The sequence below is a fragment of the Myodes glareolus genome, chromosome 3, assembly GCF_982192425.1.
Source record: "Myodes glareolus chromosome 3, mMyoGla1.1, whole genome shotgun sequence".
Taxonomy (NCBI): domain Eukaryota; kingdom Metazoa; phylum Chordata; class Mammalia; order Rodentia; family Cricetidae; genus Myodes; species Myodes glareolus.
The window spans coordinates 23212146-23237102 of NC_142028.1; the positions used below are offsets into that span (position 1 = coordinate 23212146).

General features: G+C 43.0%; 1 protein-coding gene across 2 annotated transcripts; it reads right to left on the reverse strand.

The window, feature by feature from the left end:
- Window positions 1-1350: 1350 nt before the first annotated feature.
- LOC125396513 (C-type lectin domain family 2 member D11-like) lies at window positions 1351-20752 on the reverse strand. 2 transcript variants are annotated; one of them, XM_087904138.1, is made up of 5 exons: window positions 20265-20752; window positions 7701-7835; window positions 5062-5246; window positions 4404-4510; window positions 1351-3449 (listed from the first exon to the last, which is right to left on the reverse strand). In XM_087904138.1, exons 1-5 carry the CDS (start codon window positions 20347-20349, stop codon window positions 3305-3307), a joined length of 657 nt encoding a protein of 218 aa, XP_087760264.1. In that variant the 5' UTR covers window positions 20350-20752; the 3' UTR covers window positions 1351-3304. The 2 variants fall into 2 exon arrangements, with proteins under 2 accessions (XP_087760264.1, XP_087760263.1); XM_087904137.1 differs by lacking the exon at window positions 20265-20752 and adding an exon at window positions 9716-9923.
- Window positions 20753-24957: the final 4205 nt, after the last annotated feature.

The window sequence follows — 24957 nt, forward strand, 5'->3', positions numbered from 1 at the left end:
CCTTTGTTGTTTAATGTAGAGCCTGCCAAGCTTTTGAAGACCCTGTGGACTAAGAAATCTTTAGGAAGACAGGTCTACTTTACCCTGGGCAGCTAGACTGTCGATTCCAGTGATTTTGTCCACATTTGGAGGTCTCCAGTTTAGGTGAAAGGCAGTTTTTTTGCCCCATGGTCAGCGTTTGGCAGTCGAAGCAAACTGCAGATGGACGGTGGTCAGTGACGGTTTGTCTTATGTCTTCTCGGAGGAAACAAAGTGCTTGCTAGGAGCCAACCTGTCTCTTTTTGTTATGAAAAGTTTTTTTTAAATAATTAAATATTTAAATATCGCATTCCCCAGATCTCTGAGCAGTTGAGGGCTGATTATAAGGTATAGCTGCAGTATAGAATCTGTCTGGAAGGTTGGGTCTGAGTTTGACTGTACTGACTCTTAACCGGTAAGATCCACATTTGTAAAAAGACAGACAGAAAGAAAAAGTAATGTTTGTAACATTAAGATTAGTGGCAGAACTGACACTGGTAGAAAACAGCTTAAAAGTACATACCAGTTTAAAATATGAGACTTATGATTTTGTAGTCTGAAACGAGATGAAATGAACAATCATTATACATAGAAAGATTGAACAGGAATTAGGCAAACTGCATGCTTTTGATGGGTCCTATCAGAAGCGCATCACTATGTAAAACACCTGCAATCAGCATTAACGAGGATTTCAGTGAACACCGAGGAGGGGGAGAGGAAAGGCAGGACATACATAAGAATGAGAGAGCTTGGTCGCGTGATCTGGCTCTCAGTGAATCTAATGATAAAGTCACCTGACCCCAATGAACATGGCGGCGGCCACGTGTTGCAGTGGAAAAGTTACAATTTTGGAACTGTTGTTGAGCTGTCATGCCAAACCATAAGCTGCAGAGGGGAGCAAAAGTCTGGAACTGAAAAAAAAAAAAACTGCACCATGTCACGGCTGGGATGGAAAAACCAGCGGCTGCCTGCCATGGACAATTGCTATTCAGAGTCTGAATCGTGAAAACCCACGCAATGAACGAGCGACCAGGACCACGTGAATGAGCATCCTTGATTCACGGGTGGGGAGCTATGGGCCTAGCTGGATAAACCAGAGGCCGGGGCTGCTCCGTGGCGGTGGTACGACGAGAGGAGAGAAAAAGGAAAGAAAAGAAGTAAAAATGAAAAAAGATAAAGAAACTGAGGACCCGGTCCCCAGATGAATGTCGAATGTACAGCATGGGATGCAGTGCTAATGCAGGTGGACCAACCCCCGGGGTTGTCCAAACACGATTCCGGTAAAGGAAAGCAATCGTCTGTAGCAGAATGAGGAGCGACTCATCAATTGAAGCCGGTGTTATTTGTAACAGGTGGGTCAGTGTTGAGACCTCGGTCCTGATCCAGTCCCAGAAATTGGAGCTCAGAGTCCCGGGCGAAAGGTGAAGCTGGGATCCTGGCCCTTGGCGGGTGAATCTTCCAGATTTCAGCACCAAATATTGTTCTTTAAAAAGAATATGATGATGGGATGTCCCAGGCGGCCTGTGAGCCAGGCAGAGGCTGCCGCCAGAGCAGTGCAGGGTCCCCGGGCGAGCGGCAGAGTCAGGCGGCTGGATGCGGTGGACGGAAGAGTAAATGGACATAAGGCTATACATAAAGCTAAACATTTATTTACTTAAAGAAGAGAAAATCAGAGAGACGTAAATAGAAACATAGGGAGAGACACGTGTGCACACGGCAAGAGACTGACAGAAAAGGGGAAAGCCAAGATGGTGATGAGGTCAGAAGTGGCTGGAAGTGGGCGTGGTTAGCTCTTAAAGTGACTGCAAAAGAGTAACAACTACCGTCCCACAATGCACGCTGGCCTCCAGGCTCACTCAGGACCTGTGACTCCTCTCAGCTCCTCTCTCCCTGACCCCTACTCTAAACTCCAGCTCATTGGCTTCCCTTTCCCAGCCTCTCATTCCTACATAACCCTGCCATTTTGGCCTTGTTCTCTCTTTTATCTCCCTCTCTTGCTCCTCCTCTCTCACTCTTCTCCATTCTCTATTCTCTCAAGGCCAAGCTGAATCTGCTGGCCAGGTTTAGTCTACTCCTTTCTCTCCCCACTGTAGACTCTTCCAGATGCCTCTGGCTGCTCTTCCTCATATCTACAATAAAACCTTCCCCTCAAACCTACCTAGAAATGGTCATGTCCTCACTTTATTCATTGACCAAATAAGAACTAGGGCTCAGGCCTCATAATTAATTCACTGCCCATTTCTCTTGCCCAGTTATGCTTAAGCATGACAAGATAAAAAGGGCAATGGAGACATGGAATGACATGTATGAAGAACCAGCCTGCTTCTATCTGAGGCTTAAAAGCCATCTTATAGTAAAGACAAAATAGGTTCATTTCTGTTTATGATTAAACCTCCGTTTTCATGGATTGGCATATGCCCACCTGTAAGCCTAGCTACAAATGGTTCTGTACTGTCTGTTATAGGAATGGCAATCATGTCTTTGTTTCCAAATGTTGTTTATAACCATCTTGTATCCCTATCTTTGTTTCACAAAGTTACATGACCACCTATTTACCACCTTTTGACTCCCTGTTGCTAATGACTACCTACTTGTGCCACCTTTTCAACCATGTCATTGTTTCAGGAGCCTGCGTTGGACTCTTGTGTAATTTATGTTCTGCTCCTGTAATCCCACCTCTTTCACCTGTCAAGTTCACCATTTGGAAACTCCCTACACTGAGCTTTATAAAAATCTTATCTCCCTCACCTCCCATGCTGACCTCTGAAACCCACCTCAGGGGGAGGCATGTACACAAATAAAAAAGCCTACTTTAATTGATTAATTTGGTCATGAAGATTTGGGTCAGTAATATTTCTCCCCCAGTCTTTGGATTAACATGTACTGTAAATAAGATCATTAAAACTGCTAAACACAAAGTAATTTCAATATTTAAAAATATTTACATATTTCAGAAATAGTGAAATAAAATCTGAAATGGAACGGATTGAAACAAAGGCGGCATTAAATGAACTATGAATAGAACACAGAAAAATGTTATTTTCCTGAATGATATGACTGTAATTCAGGTTTATGATGTAAGTACAATCCAATATAAACACTTATTTAGTTTAGAATGACCAATAAGTCTCCCAAGTACCAGTAAGTATAGTCCTCTGTGATAGTTTTCATCTGTGATGTCAGCACAGATTATGAGTTGATTTTGATAACTTCATAAGTTAAAGACATGAAGCTGTAATTGTAGATAACATGTTACAGATCTCTCATGATTATGTTGACATACTTTCTAAACAAACTGTGAAACTCCTGGGCACTGTAAAGTATAGCTGTTGGGCTTGCTACAAATCCACCTCCTATGTATGTAGTTCCTGCCACTGCTGATCCCTCTGTCACTCAGGTAGGCATGTTCTCCTTCTCCTCGGATGGGAAACCTAAAACAAAAAACAAACAAAATTTCTGCAGAGTCGGCCACTGCATTCCCTTCAGCAATGACATCTCACTCGTGTCCACTGCTTGTTTATAGCATGGATCACAGAAAGGCAGAGTCCATGAGCAATCACCAGCACTAGTGTTACACCCAGTGACTTTTCCATTCTCAGGGTTCTATTTGATGACCACACCTTTGTCACTCATCCATGTTGGACCCTGTACTGTGTGTACAAAGCATTTGACTGGTACTCTCTGCCATGTTCACATGAAGTTCATTCAGTCATGAGTAGCATCGCAAAGGTTGTTTTCAATTCTATCTTGAAGAATTTCTCACATGTATGAAAGGAGAAGAAAATGCACTGAGAAAATTCAAAAGGTCTTTACTGATGGACATTCACTGTTTCACTGAAATGGGTCTGTTCAAAATGGCTATGCTCACATCCAGGTGCTGTCCTGGGTGCTCTTTGATGATGAGACTTTAGAGAAGGTTCCCAATGCCCATGGAATCTCTGCTTCTGTGACAGGTGCAGCTGTGCACACAGCTGTCTGACAAGTCCTGTCCAGCAGTAGTGCAGTGGCTTCCTGGGGTTTCAGAGCCCTTAGTTGCCATCAGCAGTTCTGCCTGCATCCCACAAGGGCAGTTATCAGCAAGGAGAGATTTCCAACTGCTGATAGCAGACAGCATCTACCCCAGATGCCATCATCAGGCTAAAGATTTGGAGTGAAACAACACTAGGTGACTCTAACAGATGTAAATTTGCCAGGATGTGGAGTTTCTGGGGGTTGTCTGATGCATGTAACACACAACCAACCACAAGTCACACCTCCTGCTCAAGGGTTTCTCCCTTTCCAACTCAGTTCTCTTCACAAGACTCAGCCTTTCACATTTCACAACCACAACTCACACAATCACAGCACTTGAACACAGTAGGAGGAAAAGCATTTTGAACACATACACGTTGTTATATTTAGTGTTGTATGTCCACATCCAAGGGTGCTCTGATGACTCTCTGTGCAGGCCGATCCAGGTGGCAAAATCCCCCTTGTATCTATTCAGGAAATTCTGTCAAAAACACATAAAGTAAATACATGTGTCTCTCAGTTTGAGACGAGCCTTGAGTCTTTGTCCTATGGCCTCCTTTCCAGATGGCAGCAGGTTTGAACTGAGGGTCATCAACTTTGGAGCCTAAATAACCCTCAGTTCTCAGTGGATACATTTTACAGTCATAATTCATGTTACACTGACAACCACCCTTCCTTCTGTGGCTGAGAAAGTCCCTTGTTAAGTCTGTATTTACAGTTATTAACAGTTGTCACCTTAAGTTTGCAACACCTGCCAACTCGAACAAAGACTTCCATGACCACCACAATTCTCAAATGTATGTTTGGCCTTGCAGGTTGTCTACGAACACTACAGGAGAGAATATCTTTGGAATGTCTCAGAGCTACAGCCAGGTGTGTCAGCATCACAAATGGTACATGCTAACATGTGCACTCTGTGCTCCAATGCCTAGGGTGGGAACCTTCCTCATTTTCAAACTTTAAGTTCTCTATTTCAAGACAATACATACTCTACAGGCACAAACAACAAACCAACTCAGGATCCCTTCTTACCAGCTCCTCCAGACTTTCGAAGTGAGTTAGATGGGCCCCCAGCTCCATGCAGGAGGTCTGACTTGATGTCCAGTTACTTGTGTGATCAGAAAAATAAAAACATTTACTTCCAAATCCAATCCAGTCCCTTGGGCAGGTAACATAACCAGCTTCAGGGCTCGCAATGGCTGTATTTTCCTTCCTTGCTAAAATGTACACAGTGCAAATACATATAAATAAACATTTCTGTGTCTTGTCTCTTTAGCTAACCATTCAATCTCCATTGTGAGATGTGTATTTAGACTGTACCTTTCATTACTGATCACTAAGAGACTCCTCCTACCATAGTGATCTACCATCCAGAACCTTCATGTGGGACTCTAAGGAAATGTTTCTCTTCTTTGTATTTTGAGTTTGGGGACAGAATCTCTCTTATGTCTTCCTGCCTGACCTGGGTCTCACACTGTGGTCTTACTTGTCTGAATTTTGTAGTAATCCTCCTGGGAGTGACTTTTTAGTGCAGGGACTAAAGCCACCATACCCTGAACAAAATCATAGTAATTACCCCATGAGGATTCTTCCTGATGGCTGGAATCCTACAGGTTCCTTTCTAATAATCCTGCTTCACATCCTGCTTTTGTAATGGCCAAAGAAAGAGGACTCCTCACTTCTCTGGATTAAACTATGGGGAAATATCAGCATGCAATACATGGCATGGTCAAAGCATTTTTTGATACCAAAATTTGATTAAGGCCTTCCTGTTATCATATACACATACATTAAATCCATATGAATGTATGCTGGCTCTCGTTAGAGGCTGTCAGAATGGCAATTATCAACAAACCTCAGAACAGATGTCAGAACTCTGCAGAAACAGTAACTCTTATTCACTGCTGGTGGGAGAATAAACTGAAACATCCAGTATGGAGGCTCCTTTAAAAAGTTACAAACAGAACTTTTGTGACTCAGCTATGCCACTCCTGGGCATATATGAGAGAACACTACATCATAACACAGAGACCTGCACATTCATGTCTACTGCTGTCCCGTGTACAATAGCAACAAAATGGACCTGACCTAGATGTCCATCTACTGATGAACAGATAATGAAAATGTGGTCCATGTTTAACACAGAAAGTTATTCAAGCATAAAGGAAAATTGAAACTTGTAGAAAAGTGGGGGATCTACAAAGTATAATATTAAATAAGGTCACACAAACTCAGCAAGAAAGAGACTCCATGCACTCCCTCATATACTTGTCCCAGCCTATAATGTACAGTGTGAACAGCTGTGAGTGAGGACACGGTATAACACGCAGACAGGAGAACAAGAAAGGGTGACATAAGGTGACAAGGAAGGACAGGATGCAGCAAGGGTCCAAAGTCATAAAAAAGTTATAAAGAGCATTGCTTTTCTAGTTTCAACTTTACTGGTGGTTTCTTCTAATAAGTATATAAACATGTAAATACAGTGAAAATCTAAAACCATAACCAAAGCTCCATGACTTCAGAATGGCTTTTCTAACTGGTGGAAGTTCAGTGAGATACACAGGGTTTGAGACTTGGACAGTATTTGAGTGACTATGCTAATGGAGCAATGTAATGTGTTCATTTGTGAGTCTATCACAATAGAGTGATTTTGTGTGTGTAGGCACGCATGTGTGTGTGTGTGTGTGTGTGTGTGTGTGTGTGTGTGTGCGTGTGTCTGTGTAAGAAGTTCTGAATGTAGGACTGCTGAGAAAAATAACATTTTTCTTTCACACCTTTACCTTTTTCTTCCTTTTAACAGGTAAGAATGACTATATAGCTCTTTGGAAGGGCTACTGAGGCTAGAAATAAATGATTTGGTAAGAAATATTGAATACTAGCAATGACACTCACACTTATTTTTAGCAAAGGACAATTTGTTGTAGCTGTTTCCAGTACTTATACATACTATATTGAGGCTTTGATGAAAGGAACCAATGCAACAAGCCCTGAGGGTGGCTGTTACTTAGAGTCACATGACAGTTTAGATTATTCATACTAAATTGTGTGGGCAAAAGTTTGTCCATGTTTAGATTGTGTATTATTTATTGAAATGGTTAAAGTTGATTTTATATAACAATATTATGAATTCTTACTCTAGCTACTGCAGAGAAGCTGTATACAACTTATCACATGATTCTGTTTAGTCTAAACTAAAAGCTCGGGAACAGCATATTTTTGGAACATTCTACTTAGTATTTTCAGACCATGTGTGAAGATATTAACTGAGACCATGAATCATGGGGTGGTGGGGTGTTCTGTGCCTGCCCCAACCATATTACTCTTCATTGCCCTCACTGTCCCTCGCTGTAGCAACTTACTTGATGCTCCTCCTTTGGGTTTTTATTTCTTGTGTTCTGTCTGAATTGTTCCCCCATATGGAAATGTCTCCTACATCTCTCTAGAGGGATGCTTCTTCCCAGGGATGCTGAACCTGGTCTCCCGTGCACACCACAGCCTGTGCTGTTCCTTCCCTGCATCTTCCTGCTAGGCCCTAAGTTCTCAGAGAACAGGAATTTCCAGTGTGTTTTCTTACCTGCCCTTCACACAGTACCTGGCTCACAGTGCTCAGTAAGTGTAACTGACAGTGTGGATGTGGACAGAATGCTGCAGGATCTGGAGATGTCACTCACCTGACAATGACAGAGCAACAGAAAGTGCAATCACAGCTACGGTGAGGACGATGATCACTGCATAGCAGCAGTGAAGCCCAGCAGGAGACACAGGGGGGTGGACGATTCTAAGACATTGTCCTTGCTGCTCTTTATCTGTAAAATATGAATATAAGAATGCCAATTTTGAGAATTACTTAAGGAAAATAAAAGGAACTTACAACAATAACACACTTTACAATTGCCTACAAGTACTTGAAAGAGGGCTTCTTCCTTTAAAGAAGACCCGGGTCCATAAAGAATGTCCATGGTGGAAAGAAGATCAGAGATACCAGAAAAACAACCCAACCCAGGGTGTTCTAGTTAATGAACTAAGAATAATCTACTGCCGAACCTTGAGAATCCCATGAATCTCAGATCTCACCCTCATGGAAGGATGGACCATGCATCCCATGCCATGTCGGTAGATGAGCAAATGTCCATACCACGAGGATGGATGAGACAAAATTCCCACTGGAAGAAAATGGTTGCCACCTTTCTAGGGGCAGAAATGACATCCATAGTCCAGAAGCCGAGACTTATTGTCCAGTGCCTTGTGTGTGGTGACAGCTGTGGGAAGCAGTGTCTTGAGTGGACAAAGTCGGCTCTGGAGATGGTGTTGTTGTTGTTGGAGCAGAGATAGGATATGTCTGTGGGACATAGACTGTGTTTGAGAAAAGAATCACTTGTTTTTGCTGTTGCCTGCGGTGGGAAATTGCTACTTGGCAAGGAGAACTGCTTTGTTTCTGTATGAAAAGGGAGTTCATTATTGATGTTTCCTTTTGCTTAGGAAACCCCTTTCTCTCTAGAGTAAGGTGTTGCATGTGTTATGCTGCAGATGTATTTGAAACCAGTGTATACGTTGACTATAAGACTGGAAGCAAGTGTGAGAGCCCAGGTAGGAACAGTTAGTTCTGCCATTGGGAAGCGGTGTGAAGGGTAGGGATTTGCCTTCTACTAACTGTGGTCTTGTGGGACTAGCGGGGTTCTGCCAGTGCCTATGTCAGAGGTGCTACAGTCAGAAAGGGAGCTTGTGGAGTTCAAATGACTGAATAGTAAATCTAAACCCTGAAGAGGCAAATCCCAGCGGGTGGGGAGGGTAAAGGAGGGGACGGGGGAGGTGGGGTTGAGTTCCAAAATGCCCCTTGCTTCTGCTGTCCTTCCTCCGGATTGCTGTGGCCCTGTTCCTGCTGTATCTGACCTTGGTATCATTAAATCCCACTCCTCACTGGGCACTTTACTTGCGGATCATAATGAAGATTATTTTTGTGAGAGCAATGATGCTTAGTTAGATCAATGATTTAATTGAACTTTCTGAGTTCTCCTGAAAGATACAGGTAGTTAAGACAGTAAAGATGATTAGGAAAATGGTTTAGGTTTTTGGGACAATTGTTCCAATAAGAGATATAAAAAATGTGAAAATAGATGAAAAGTCACCTTCCCCTTTGTTTGAGGTTAGATTTGTCCAAGATGGAAACTAAGAAGAAGGAAGTTTCACACATATAGACCCATGAATTCAGCCTCTGGAAAAACAAGCTGATGATCAAGAAAACTTTGTCTCTGTACCCAAACTTAGGCCACAGTTCCTTGGTCATGTAGCTTGCAGAATTAATCACAGGCCCCAGTATGCATCTTGGAGAAGCAAACTTGTGAAAAGAAATTATATGACCCGATTGTGTGAAAAGGGAAACTGATGGTTAGCTCTCCTGACAGCTCCTTAAAGTTTCTCTAGAGTCATTGTGATCCACTTGAAGGAGTCATTAGGCAGATGCAGGAATGGACTAAAGTGCCCATGGTCCACAATCCCAGGAACACACTGCTCTGCCCACGTACCCCAGTGCTACCTTGTGGCCTGCCTAACATCCACGTACCTTTCTGCCCAGGACACATCTGTTTCAGGTAAGTCTTTCTCTGAGGAGGGAGGCCCACCCCCAGGAAGTGCCCTTAGTCTTGTGCCCAGAGTCCCAGCCCATCACCCCTCGCCCCTGGGCTCTGACCTGTCATCTCCTGCAGCTCGTTGTAGTCCCTGTTGATGGACGAGGACAGGATGTGCAAGTCCTCAGACATAATGGCTTTAGCGCCTGGCTCTGCGACTCCCTGATTCCCCAGGCTTTGGGAACAATTCACCCAGGTCTCAACCAACAACTCTGCTCGACCATGCCTCCAGGCAAAACATGACTGTATCCTCCTTTCAACCATGGCAGTAAACTCAGCCTGCTGTTCTCCACAGGCCTATGGGATGCAAGAACTGGGCTGTCCTCTGGCCAGAAACCACCTGCCTCCACCCACAGCCTCCAGCTGCTTTTTCAGGTGTGGCTCAAAGCAAGGAAGGAGCAGAGCAGAGAAATGCTCAGGAAGGAATTAATTCACTGAGGGCATGTGAAAGCCAAAAGAGAGTAAACTGGTGTACATACAGACAGAGCACTCATATGAAGTGAAAAAAGAATGGAATTTTTGTCTTAGGTATAACAGGAATAAGAGGAAAATAAAAATAGGAAAATAAGAATAAGGAGAGATGTATAGGGAACATCAGGGAAGAAATATAAGAAAGACCATCTAAAAGAATTAGAAGGGAGAAAGCTGAGAAGACAAAGAAAGGGGAAAACAAGAGGATAAAAGAACAGAACAGGCCAGGCATTGGAAGTGCACACCTTCATTCCCAGCACTCGGGAGGCAGAAGCAGGTGGATTTCTGTGAGTTCAAGGGCAGCTTGTTCTACAGATCAAGTTCAAGGACAGCCAAGGTTGTTATAGAAGGGAAACCCTGTCTCAAAAAACCATAAATAAATAAGTAAATAAATAAATTAGAAAAAAAGAGTAGGAAGAGGAAGAACAACCAACAGAGAGAAAAATGAACTAAGCTTTGGCCCTCAGATACCGTTCCCCTGTGTGTCTGGACTTCTGTCCAATAGTTTTCCTACCCACATCTCCTCTCCAGTTTCTCTGACTTTCGGGAGCCTGTTGGGGACTGGGCCCCTCGGCAGCAGGGTTCCCTTGAAGTACAGCATATCCTGTTGGGTAAGGGGTTTATTTTAAAATGTTTCCATTTGGAAAATAATCTGGGAGTTTTTCAGGGGGTGATCCAATATATGGGCAAAAGGGTTAGAAGGCAGGGCCAGTGTCTTAAAGTGGAGGGAAGGAGGTCAGAGGACGTGAAGGGATTATTGGAGAAGTGTTGTGGGGTGGATAGTGGGCGTGGCCCAAGTACTAGGCTGTGATTTAACATTAGTAAGTATGGAGCAGCCCTGGATGGAGGGAAAGTTAGGAAATCTCAGTGGCTGATGAGGGCCTTGAGTGAGTGTGTACTGAGCATGTGTAGGGGGCTGTGAGGTGAGATTTTCTTTGTCTCAGGGATAAGCAGTTCACTGCGGCCAGGGTCTAGGGGCAAATGTTCACCTGTAATGACTCTTCTAGCTGTTTAGAGTGTAGGGAGCCGCCAGGATGTGGCCTTGGCCAGATAATGCCGGCAGTCCTACAGCCTGGAGGTATACATATCCTTTGATGTTGCTGCCTTAGGCCGGTGTGCTCGGAGCCTTGTTTTGCATTTCAAGAGACTCGGTCTCCTGACCTGTCCCGTGGCCTTGGGTCCTAGTAGAATGGCATCAACCAATCAGCATTCGAGCCTCTCACCCTAGAAAAGCGGCTGTCTTTGGATTTCTCGCCCTCTCTCTCATCCCTGTTCCCCATTCCCCCTTTCAATCAAGGAGCTCTAATAAATTGTGATTGAGAAGGATTCTTGATTTTGTGATCATCCATTCCTGCTGGTCAGGAAGCGCGTCACATTAGAGAAGCATACCAGGGGGTAATATGTGTCCCATCCCAACTTTGGGCAGTGTTTTGAGGACTTGTCCTTGGTTAGCATGTGAAAGGCTGGTGTAGAAGCCAGAGAACAGACTTAAGTGTGTTTATGGGGAAAGGAGGGATGGAGAGGGAGGGTGACTGCTCTAGGGGCCCCTTAGAGCCATGGTAGAGAGCTGAGCAGCAACGGAAATGTTGAGGGTCTTTATGCAGAGGATTTAAAGAGGCCTGGTAGTGCAAGCAGCTCATGTTGGTTTGTGGGTGGGGAAGGCAAGGAGTTCCACTAACCTGACTGTGAGAATAGTTCTCCCTCTCCTGAGATTGACAGGCTCAGATAGGTGACTGATGGCTGGCAGATCTGGGCCTTGTCTCTGGAAATCTTATAGGTGCCAGCAGCCAGTTAAGAGGTTCATGGAGTGTGGGAGATCGGTCTGTGGAGAAGGCTGCATAAGCAGAGATCGTGTGCATAGTGGAGAAGGAGATGAGGGAACTAGTCTAGGAACGTGAGGTCCTTTTGTAAGACCTGGCCAAAGTAGTGGGGCTGTCTCAGAATCCCTGGAGCAAAATCAACCAAGTGAGATGCTGGGCATAGTGTCTATGTCCTCTCATGTGAAGACCAACGTGGCTTGGGAGGATGGGTGCAGAAGGATAGTAAAGAAGGCATCTTTAAGATTGAAGAGTTAAAAAATGGCAGCAGAGGAGGGGATGGAAGGATGGCCGGTATGGTGTAGGTGCTCTTTCTGTTTATGTGTTACTTTTATTGGTTAATCAATAAGAAATCTTCTTGGCCTGATAAGGCAGAACTTAGGTAGGCAGAGAAGACAGAACTGAATTCTGGGAGTAAGAAAGCAGAGTCCGAGAACCGCCATGGAACCACCAGAGTCAGACATGCTGAATCTTTACCAGTAAGCTACTGTCACATGGCGATACACAGATTAATGGTGATGGGTTAAACTAATATGTAAGAGTTAGCCAATAAGAGGCTTGAGATAATTGGCCAGGCAATTATTTAATTAATAAAATTTCTGTGTGGTTATTTTAGGTGTAAGCTAGCCAGGTGGCTGGGACAAACAAAGGGCGCCACCCACCCCCCCTTATAATACCTGTATGGATTAGCAACCACAGGGAAACTATCAACAACTGCCTGGGTGTTTATCTGGAAGTCCTAGACCAGGTGATGAGCACACTTGGACTTACTAACACCAGAGTTGTAGGCATTATGGAGAGAGCTAGTGAGAGTGTCAAAGGGCTGCTTGCAGAGATCAGGGAAGCAGTCAAGCTCAACCATGGAAATCTGCAAGCATGGGGCTGGGAAGTCTTCAGGAGATGGAGATTGCTAAGTGAGTCAGTAAGCAGGTTTAAAGTTTGGGTCAGCATCCAGAGAAAGATATAAGAAAAACCCAGTCAAGAAGAAGAAGGAGGAGGAAGAGGAGGAAGAAGAAGAGGAGGAGGAGGAGGAGGAGGAGGAGGAGGAGGAAGAAGAAGAAGAAGAAGAAGAAGAAGAAGAAGAAGAAGAAGAAGAAGAAGAAGAAGAAGAAGAAGAAGAAGAAGAAGAAGAAGAAGGAAAGTGGAGAAGCCTGCAGGTGTCATCCAGGGAAGGGAACCCCATTAAGAGCTAAGAATGAAAACCCATGCAGATTGACTTCATTAACCTGAATCAGACTTAAGGGAGTCTAATAACAGGTGATTTATTCCCAATGTATTTAAGCCCTGTATAGTTTGGAAAAGAGCTTCTTGATCTGATACAATTCCCATTGCACAAGGCAGCATAATTTCATTGAGACTCAACTCAGAGTACATATCATTTCTTCCAAGAAGATGGGTCTAGAGATAAGCTACCTGTGCTAGCTTAAGGGTCTAAGCATCTGCCCTGTTCTCATTCATAAGGATAGTGTAGAGATCATTTGGGCTGCTAGCCAGCTCTAGTCCTGGTTGTGGGAGATTGGTCGAGCCTCTGGCTATTAGATAACTAGTCACCTCCAGTCTTGGTGTAAGATCTTGTTATGATGTGACCCAACAGATAACCCAGATCTCCAGGTTGTTAATCACTAATCATTTCCAATTCCCTGCTTTCTGGATGTCAGAACAGAATTCTCATTTTTTTTTCCATTGGAAATACAATCCTGTATGCTTAATATTCTGGGTTTCTATAGAGATTTGTGGGCTCAAGGACTTTCGAACTATACTCCCAACAGAGAGAGGGAGAGAGAGAAGGAGAGGGAAGAAAAAGCTCTGCTCCTGAGTTAGGAAATTGTTAGAGGGCAGGATAGAGAAACAGGGACAAAGATGGAGACACGAGAAGGAAAGGAAAAGGGACTGATTGCTCTTTTAGACAAGGTGAGAAGACACACTAGAAGACACAGAAGCTGAGAGAACTAACCATCCCTTTAATACAGAAAGCATGAACACACCCAGAATCCCCTCCCCTAATGCAGTCCCTTGAAAATCCCACTGCTAAGCCTGCCTGCAAAGATGCCCACCCCCATGCAGCTGCTGGCAAACTCCCACTGCCCAGCCTGACTGCTTCCCCAATCTCTAAATCAGCATTTTTGTATTCTTATTTATTCTTTTCTTTGTCCACCTGACCTGCATTTGTAAAAACCGCATCTTGTTCGAACGGGGGGGTGGAGGGAACCTCCTCTTGAGAAAATCTGAAGTGGTACTACAGCTCCCTTGCCACTACAGGCCCAGTATGGGAGCTTAGGGAATGGGGCCTGAAGATTTAAAATCATACACACAGAGAAAGACAGACAGAGAGACAGAACGAGAAGACAGGGACACAGGTCATTCTTGATTCAAGAATGCCACATGCCAAATGCTCAACTTTATTGTGCTCAGGGGCAGCTTATATAGGAATAACTAATAGCCCAGCTCTCAGGATCTTTCAGATGCAGGCCTCCTGCTCAGAGCAGCTGCAGGCACAGGTGTTTTGCTCAGTCCACTCCAGCAGGCAAACATAATCAAGAGGCCCGGGATCTTTAGCTCCCAATATGTGCTTTCTTTTTCCTTTTCTCTCTCTCTAAAATGTCAGTGAGATAGTCTGAAGTTTCTGTCTGAAGCATTTTTCAATTCTTTTTATCTATGAAACTAGGAACTCAAATAGGTGCCTTAGGTATCCAGGTAATATATTGGGTGTTCATAGGAAAGTTCTTGGTCTCTTTCTTCAGACTTTTCTTTAACTGTTATTTCTAGCTCTCATGTTTTTGGAGATTGAACTGATAAACATCACACTCCATGGGTAAGACGGTTAACAGTCCTGACTCAATGACATGCAAGGGCTCCTAGGGTTAAATAATTAGCAACACAAGGTTCCTCTGGACTATAGCAGGAAAACTCCCTTCAAACAAACTCACTGCCATGGGCCACAGCAATTGCTAGGATGGGAACCTTTCTCATGTTCCAGCTTTAAGCTCTCTATCTCAAGGCAATACATATTCCACAGGAGCAAACAACAAATCAACTCCCGATCCTTTCTTACCAGTTCCTCCGGACTGTCAAAGTGAGTTAGATTGGGCCCCAGCTCCATGCAGAAGGTCAGGCTGGATGTCCAGTTACTTGTGTGTTCAGAAAAATAAAACATTTACTTCCAAATCCAATCCAGTCTCTTGGGCAGGTGTCCAGCTTCAGGACTCACAATGACCTTTTCTTCCTTTCTCACTAGAATGTACACAGTGCAATTACATGTCATAAATAAACATTTCCATGTCTTGTCTCTTTGGCTAACCATTAACTCTCCACTGTGAGGTATGTCTAGACTCTACCTTTCATTACTGATCACTAAGAGACTCCTCCTAGCATGGTGATCTCCCATCCAGAACCTTCATGTGGGACTCTAAGGAAATGTTTCTCTTGTTTGTATTTTGAATTTGGAGACAGGATCTCTCTATGTACCCTGCCTGGCTTGTATCTCACTCTATAGACTATACTTGTCTGGATTTTGTAATAATCCACCTGACTGTACCTTCTAAGAAGATGGACTGAATACACCATACCCTGAACAAAATCATAGTCATTACCCAAAGAGGACTCTTCCTGATGGCTGGAATCCTACAGGTTCCTTTCCTATGATCCTGCTTCACATCCTTCTTTTTTTTAATTTATTAGATTTAAAAAATACCAATCCAAGTTCCCACTTCCTCCCTTTTTCCCATTCCCTTTGCATACCCTCCTACCCCCTCCAATCCTCAGAAGTGGTAAGACATAATGCTTTGTGGAAGTTCAAAGGCCCTCCCTAGTACATCTAGGCTGAGCAAGGTGTACATCCAAAGAGAATCGGTTCCCAAAAAGCCAGTATATGCAGTCAGGAAAAATCCTGGTGTCATAGCCAGTGTCCCCTCAATTTGCCCCAGCCATACATCTGTCACATACATTTAGAGGTATTAGTTTGGTCCTGTGTGCTCCTTCCCAGTCCAGCTGGAGTTGGAGAGCTTCCATTAGCTCAGGTAGACTGTTTCAGTGGGTGACCCCATCATGGTCTTGGAGCATTGGAGTTAGGGGAGAAGGGATGGTGGAAGGTGAAAAGGAGGGGAGAAGGGAAGGGTTGAGGATAACTTGAGGGAATGGGATAGTAGAGATCGAGGAAGGACAGGTGAAAGCAAGGAAAGATATCTTTGTAACATGAGGACCAGCTGTGGGGATTTCCGTCCCCCCCAGTACCCCACAACCAGCAAGCCCCAAAGAAAATCACACACAGGACTCCATAAGATTATAAACTGATTGTCCTGAGCCAAAGTTGGTTGCTTCAATGCTGCAAATGTGACTATTTGGTGTTTGCCCAGGTAGCCAGTTGTCTCTGTGATTTGTTACATGTTCTGGAAGTTGTTTGATTGCACTTCCTAATTACTCAGGTAACCTTATTTCCCTTCTCAGATCTTCTATGGGGTTGAAGATTATATAAATGTAGTTACTTTCCTCTCATGACTTGGCCAAGTTATTTATTGTACAAGACTTAAGCTAGTTAGAATAGGATATTTGTACTTATTGTATATAATTTCGTAGGTTTGTACTTATTGTATATAATTTCGAAGTAGGCTTAGAATTCTCTTACTTAAACAAAAGGGGGAGATGCTGCGGGAGCTCCTTCCACTCCTTCAGCCAATAACTGCTGAGAAACCAGCCCATTGGGGTGTGGTCTCTCTCTCTTTAAAAAAGCAGCAGCTGTCCTCCATTCTCTCTCTGGCTTCCAGCTACTAGACTCCTTTCCTGATCCCGCAGAGGGGCTGTTGTCTGGGATGGTAATCTGTAAGTTTTTTCCCCTTTGAATAAATAACCATACTATTAATCATAATTCCAAACTGGTATGGGATTGTTTGTGACTTACGCCTTCATATCTTGATTGAGGGAATCATTATAGGGCTAGCAGAAACCTCTCTCTAGAGTAATTCCCAGGAATATACAAGGCTGACTCCAGCTAAGACCCTAAGCAATAGAGGAGAGGGGCCCAATCTTCATTTGCCCTGTAGTCAGACTGATGAATATCTTAAATAGCACCATAGACCTTTCATCCAGCAACTGACAGAAACAGAAACAGAAACAGAAACCCACATCAGAGCACAGGACTAAGCTGCCAAAGTCCAGTTGAAGAGTGGGAGGAAGGAGAACAAATCCTGCTTTTGTAATGACCAAATAAAGATTCCTCATTTCTCTTGATTTAACTATGGAGAAATACCAGCATGCAAAACAAGGCATGGTCAAATAATTTTTTGATACCAAAACTTTGATTAAGACCTTCCTATTATCATGTGCACATACATTAAATCCACATGAGTCACAAATATACTGACTCATGTTAGAGACTGTCAGAATGGCAATTATGAAGAAATCTCACAGAATTCTGCAGAAATAGGGACACTTATTTATTGCTGGGGGAGTATAAACTGATACATCCTGTATGGAGTCTCCTTTAAAAAGTTACAAACAGACCTTTTGTGACTCAGCTATGCCACTCCTGGGCATATATGAGAGAACACTTCATCGTAACACAGAGATTTGCACATCCATGTCTACAGCTGCCCCATGTACAATAGCAGCAAAATGGACCTGACCTACATGTCCATCAACTGATGAACAGATAATGAAAATGTGACACATGTGTGACACAGAAAGTTATTCAGACATAAAGAAAACTTGAAACTTGTAGGAAAGTGGGGAATCTACAAAGTATAATATTAAATAAGGTCACACAAACTCAGCAAGAAAGAGACCCCATGCACTCCCTCATATGCTTGTCCCAGCCTGGGATGCACAGTGTGAACATCTGTAAGAACACAGTGTAACACTTAGGAGAACAAGGAGAGTGACATAAGATGACAAGGAAGGACAGAAGCAGGCAAAGGGCCCAAAGTCATAAAAACGTTAAAAAAGAGCATTGCTGTTCTAGTTTCAACTTTGTTGGTCATTTTTCTTATTTGTGACTAATAAGCGTGTAAAAATGTAATTACAATGAAAATCTAAAACCATAACCAAAGGTCCAAGGCTTCAGAATGGCTGTTCTACCTGGGTGGAAGTTCAGTGAAATGCACAGGGTTAGGGACTTGGCCAGAGTGGCAATGTTAATGGAGCAGTGTGATGTGTTCATTAGTGAGTCTATCACAATAGAGTGATTATGTGTATTTATGTGTTTGTGTATATAAATTTCTGAATGCAGGACTGCTTAGAAAAATAATATTTTTCTTTCATAACTTTGCCGTTTTCTTCCTTTAACAGGTAAGAATGACTACATGACTCTTTGGAAGGACTATTAAGAATAGAAATAAATGATTTGATAAGAAATATTAAATACTAGAAATAACACAAACACATCTATTTTTAGTAGAGAACTATTTGTTGTAAATGTTTCCATTACTTATAGACAGTATAATGAGGCATTAATGAAAGGAAAAAAACTGCAACAGACCCTGAGGGTGACTGTTATGTAGAGCCACACGACAGTTTAGATTATACGTACTAAGTCTTGTGGGCAAATATTTATCCATGTTTAGCTTTGTGTATTTGTCATTGACATGGTTAAAGTAGATTTTACAAAACAATATCGTGAATTCTTACTCCAGCTATGGCAGGGAAACTGTATGAGACATTATCATAGTATTTAGAATAGTCTAAAATTAAAAGCTAAGAAACAGCATATTTCTGGAACACTCTATTTCATATTTTTAGACCATAGGTGAAGATATTAACTGAAAACATGAATCATGGAATGATGGAGTGTTCTGTACCTTCCCCAACAATATTACTCTTCATTGCCCTCACTGCCCATAGCCACAGCAGCTTCCTTGAGGCGCCTACTTGGGTTTTTTTCCTTGTCCTCTGACTTGAATAGTTCTCCAAGGTATACATGTCTACAACATCTCTCTAGATGGATGCTTTTTCCCAGGGATGCTGAGCCTGGCCTCCTCTCCACACCACAGCCTGTGCTGTGTTCCTTCACTGCATCTTCCTGATAGACCCTAAGTTCCCAGAGAACAGGAATTTCCGGTGTGTTCTCTCTCCTGCCCTTCACACAGTGCCTGGCTCACAGTGCTCAGTAAGTGTAACTGACAGTGTGGATGTGGACAGAATGCTGGAGGATCTGGAGATGTCACTCACCTGACAGTGACAAAGCCACAGAAAGTGCAATCACAGCTCCAGTGAGGACGGTGATCACTGCATAGCAGCAGTGAAGCCCAGCAGCAGACACGGGGGAGACGATTCTGAGATGTTGTCCTTGAAAGTCTTTATCTGTAAAATAAGAATATAAGAATGCCAACTTTGAGAATTACGTAAGCAAAATAAAAGAAACTAATAAAAACCCACTTTATAATTGCCTACAAGTACCTGAAAGAGTTCTTCTTCCTTCAAAGAAGGCCCTGGTTCATAAAGGAAGGCCATGGTGAAAAGAAGGCCAGAGATGCCAGAAATACAACTTGACCCAGGGGCTTCTAGTTACTAAACTAAGAGTAATCTACTGCTGTAGGGAGCCACCTGGAGGCACAGGTGGTCCTGCAGCTTGGAGGTATACAAGTCCATACCTGGCTTAGCCACGTGGGCTGAGCACCCTTGCCTGCACATGCGCAGAACAGCAAATGGCACCAACCAATCAGCATTCAAGCCTCTCCACCGTTTAAAAGCAGCTGCCTCTGGGCTCTACTTCCTCTCTCTAAGCTTTCTCTTGTCCCTGCACTCTCTCTTCCCTTCCCCCAATTTTCCTCAACCAAGGGCTCCGAATAAAGACGTGACAGAGAAGGAATTCTCGTTTTTAGTGGCGTTCATTCCTGCTGGTCAGGGAGCACGTCACATACTGCCTAACCTTGAAGGTCCCATGAATCTCAGATCTCACTCGCATGGAAGAATGGAACATACAACCCATGCCATGTGGATAGATGAGCAAATGTCCACACCACAAGGGTGGATGATAGAAAATTCCCACTGGAAGAAACTAACTGCAACCTTTCTAGGGGCAGAAAAGACATCCATAGTCCAGAACCCGAGACTTGCTGTCCAGTGCCTAGTGTGTGGTGACAGCTGTGGTACACTCTCAGGAATTATAGCACAGATGCAGGAATGGACGAAAGTGCACATGGTCCACAATCCCAGGGACACACTGCTCTGCCCATGAACCCCACGGTCACCTTGATAAGGCATACTGCCCATCCACAGGTCTTTCTGGCCAGAACACAAGGGTCCCAGGTATGCCTTTCCCTGTGGAGGGAGCTCCACACCGGGAAGTGTCCTGAGGCTTGTGACCAGAGTCCCCTTGTCCGTGGGCTCTCACCTGTCATCTCCTGAAGCTTGTTGTCATCGCCGTTGATGGACAAGGACAAGTTCTCAGACATGACGGCCTCAGTGCCTGACTCCATGATCCTCCATTCGCCAGGCTCTCAGGACCAACTTGACCAGGTCTCCTCCAGCAACTCCAAAAGGTGTGGAGTCACAGACCACACCTACAGGCACAACCTGGCTAGTACTTAAAAGTTACTACTTCATGGTGTTGCAATGGAACAATACAGGCAGCTGCTCCCCACAGGCTGACAGAGTGCATGGTGCTGTTATCTTTATGCCTTCATCTCACCCTCCCATGCCTCCACCCACCACCCAAAGCCTCCAGCTGCCTTCTCAGGTGTGGGTGGACTGGCAGAGAGCTAGGGAGGAGCAGAGGGAAGAAATGCTCAGGAAGGAAGGCATCTGAAAGCAAAAGAGAGCAAATGGTGGGTCCAGGGGGAATCGTGCAATGATGCTGACAGACCACCAAAGTCTAAAAACCCAGAAGCAAACTTTATTCCAGATACCAGATTCCAGGGAAACCAGAAGCAAACTTAAAAATAAAAAAAATTAAAAAAAAAACACCATGGAGCACAGAAACTTAACAGCTAGCCGAGACCACAGCCAGAGATGGTGTTTGTTAGGCTGTGGCAAAAGGTCAGTTTTGAACCCACCTTTTTATAGTAGAGGCACCAAGCATTAGGTCTGAACAAAGGAATTTTTACAATCTTTCTGACCCTTGGGTCAATCAATGGAGACCCTAAGGGGGCTGAGTGGGTTCTAAAGTCAATGGGTAACTAGGCAGATATCATGAATTATGTTTCAGAGGAGATTACAGTGAAAGTCACCAATTGCAAAACAAACAAACAAAAAAAAGATGTTTTTAGCAACTAGTCAGAAATGGGACTGCTAGTAATATGAGAGGGTTAATAAATTAGAATAATTGGTTCTTAGGCTGGAAACTTAGAAGATAACAGAAAGTTTTTCACACTATCTCGAGGTAAAACTCAGATAGAAATTGCCATGGTTTATAACCTCCATTGTCAGAGCACATTAGTTAAAGCAGGTGTTTGCACCATGGTCACTGTCTCTCCTGGAACCTCCCGGCAGTGTATACTGGAGTCCCATGACTCCCCCTTTGATGGTGCCAGTTTCCCATAACAGAGATAGTGCCTAACCCAGTGGTCACCTATCTCTGTCTCCTAAAGGTTAATTCAGTTCATATTTGTCATTTATCAGGGGTGGCCAGGACATTATTCTCAGGTTGCAGAGAGAAGCTCCGGCCTTGTAAATAGAACAGCCAGTGTTATGATTTTTTTTAACACAAGCTCTCTGCTCAAGGAAAATTCCCAATAAAGCCAAATTAAAGGATATCCAGGTTTGATGGGATTCCTGCGCTCTCAGGTGGCCCCAAGGGGAACCTGAAAGCACTCCCACAGAGGGGAGTGCTGGGGTGGGGGGTACCACAAAGGGAAGCTCCCTGCTTCCCAGGGAGCAGTTGAAACACACTAAGGTTTTGACTGGCTACCTCTGGAGGCCAGAGACTGGGATTTATAGCCAGTTGTAAAATGAAGTGATCTAAGCTGCTAGAGGCTTCTTAAGCATCTGAGAAAATAGCTCACTGTGAATGATTGATACTTCAAATGCTGAGAAAGGTGCTGAGAGTATTTTCTCATTCTCCTAGACTTATAACTTTATATTTTTTTATTTCACATTCTTATTTCTGGAATATACATTTTTATTTTCTTATTCTTGGACTCTTCACTAACTGACATATATACAAACAGAGCGCTCATATGAGGTAAAAAAAAGGGGGGGTAATTTTTATCTTAGGTATAACAGGAATAAGAGTAAAATAAAAATAGGAAAAGAAAAAATAAAGAGACATGTAAGGGGAGCATCAGGGAAGAAGTAAAAGAAATAACATCTGAAAGAATTAGAAGGAAGACAACTGGGAAAACAGAGAAATGGGGAAACAACAGGGAAAAAGGATGGAACAGGCCGGGTAGTGCTGGTGCGCACATTAAAACACAGCACCCAGGAGGCAGAAGCAGGAGAATTTCTACGAGTTCAAGGCTAGGCTCGTCTACAAATCGAGTTCCAGGACAACCATGGCTGTTACACAAGGGAAACCCTGTCTTTAAAAACAATAAATAAGTAAGTAAATAAATAAATAAAAGAGTAGGAAGAGGAAGAAAAACCAACAAAGAGGAAAATATAATAAACTAAGCTTTGCCCTCAGTTACAGTTCCCATGTGTCTGGGCATCTGTTCAATAGTTTGCCTACCCTTATCTCTTCTCCAGCTTCTCTGAAGTCCTGGGAGCCTGCTGGGGACTGGGGCCCTTGGAAGCAGGGTTCCCTTGAGTACAGCACATCCTGCTGTGTAATGGGTTTATTGTAGGCTGTTCCTATCTATAAAACAATCTGGAGCTTTTTCAGGAAGTGATACAATATATGGGCAAAAGCGTTAGAAGACAGGGCAGGTGTCTCAAAGTGGAAGGAAGGAGATCAGAGGATGAGGAGGGGTTATTGGAGAAGTGTTGAGGAGTGGGTAGTGGGTGTGGCCCAAACATGAGGCTGTGGTTTATTATTTGTAAGTATGAAAAATCCAGACTCTTGATGGAGGGAGAGTTAGAAAACCTCAGTAGCTGATGAGGCCCTTAAGTGAGTGTGTACTGAGCATGTCTAGGGAGCTGTGAAGTGAGGTTTTCTTGCCAGGGACCAACCTCAGCAGAGAAGTGGCTCTCGAATCTGGGATGTCTGGAAGGCAGAATGAATACACTAACACAAGATGCTGATGCAAGCTGACAGGCTATCAGCTGCTGGGCAAGTTCCTCTTCTGCTGCTTCTTCATCTACTTCTTTTTTTGCTGATGCTGCTTCCCTGAGCTTTAAACATCAGTTTATTTTTCCAAATTTTATACAAGAAAAATATTTATTTTTTCTTGCCACAGGTTAATCATCACCTGAGCAAATCAGTTCACAAGAAGTATAAAGATTCTTTGAAGTCAGAACATCACCATTCATTATGACGTTTTCCCAGTTCCCAAGCCCCATGACAGCCACTATTATTTAATTCTCAGCTGAGTTAATCATAAAACAACTTCTGAGGCTTTCACCCCAGAGAAAGCCTTGTGGTTTACAGAAGCATAGTTCAGTGGGTTTTACTCTGAAACAGAAAATAGCTTGACTATGATGAATAAAGTTTCTGAGGAACGTAGTGCTTTTAGGTCTGACTGCCTATGGTCTTATAAATCAAAATTGGACTGAATTTAGTGCAGAGTGGTAAGAATGAATGAGACTGTATTTCCTGACAGGCAGCCATTCAGTTTGACCAGCACTATTTTTTGATGATGCCGCCTGTTTTCTCATTCATTTGTGTTGATGGAGAGGGTCCCTTTGTTCTGGCTGCCCTGACTAGCTTACACCCGAAATAACCACACAGAAACTGTATTCATTAAATTACCGTTTGACCCGTTAGCTCTAGCCTCTAATTGCCTAACTCTCACATTTTGATTTAACCCATTTTTAATAATCGTATATTGCCATACAAGGTCGTATCTTACTGGGAAAGATTTAGCATGTCTGACCTGGCGTCTCGATGGCAGCTCTCTGTCTGACTTTGCTGTTTTCCTCCCAGAATTTAGTTCTGTCTCCCTGCCTACCTAAGTTCTGCCCTATCACCAGGCCCAAAGCAGTTTCTTTATTAACCAATGAAAGCAACACAAATACAGAAGGACCTCCTACACCATTTCCTGTGTTTAAACAAAAAGGAGGGCTTTAACTTTAGCATAGTAAAATTGCATATAACAAAACAGTTATCAAGCAAGCATTAAAGTTACAATATTTATATCAACTTTATATTTTATCATAACTAAGGAAAACTATAACTATCTATTCTTCAATTCCATCAAAGACTCCCAGAAGGATATAATATTTCCTAAGTAAACAAAAAGTAAGCAACTTCCAAAACTCTAGAAATAACAGAGACATCTCGCTGCCTGTACAATCACCCAAAGTTCTTTTGTACCATTGGGGCATCCATCTTTAGCCTTCAGGACCATAGTATTCAGCAGACATTTCCATGAAGCAGGAAATTTTAAAGAGAGTTCAGTCACTCACAGACTCTTTCATGACATAGGAACCCCGAAGAATCATGTCACCTTTAGGCAAGTTTAGCAGTCATCTCTCTGTGGGTTCTGTATGTTCAGTTTATGCATCAGTCCAGGCAAGAGCAGTTTCTTGCCCAAATGGCTAGCAAACTCTATAAGGAACCTCTCTGATGCCCATCTTTCTTTTGAAGTAGATTTGTGCTGTTAGAAGCAGATGTGTTTCATTGTCATGGAAAGTTCTAAGTTATTAAAACATTTTAAATTCCATATTCTGTAGTCTTGAAAGATGTGAAGAATGCCTATCTAATGGAAATATATCTCTCTATATCTAGAATATCTAACTAATATGACTACAAACTTGACTATTGTAGAGACTATCTATTAACCTATATTTCTTAATTATACATTACATTTTTAAATGAACTACATAATCACAATACCTTAATCAAGATCAGAAATACATGAGCATTTAACAAGATTGACCTTTAATTTATATCAATAAAGCAAGACTTATACCAATGTAAATTTTTATATCTATATCACATATTTATAATTTATTTATCAAAAATCAAGTGTCCATAGACTTACATCTCT

Excerpts from the sequence above, each read along its gene's own strand:
- LOC125396513 (XM_087904137.1), bottom strand. The coding sequence starts at position 9,917 with ATGGTTGAAAGGAGGATACAGTCATGTTTTGCCTGGAGGCATGGTCGA. Across the intron at positions 5,247-7,700 it reads TGTTGCTCTGTCATTGTCAG|CAAGGAAGGAAAATACAGCC; the intron begins GTGAGTGACATC and ends TGTACATTTTAG. Across the intron at positions 3,450-4,403 it reads AACACTAAATATAACAACGT|GTTTCCCATCCGAGGAGAAG; the intron begins GTATGTGTTCAA and ends TTTTTGTTTTAG.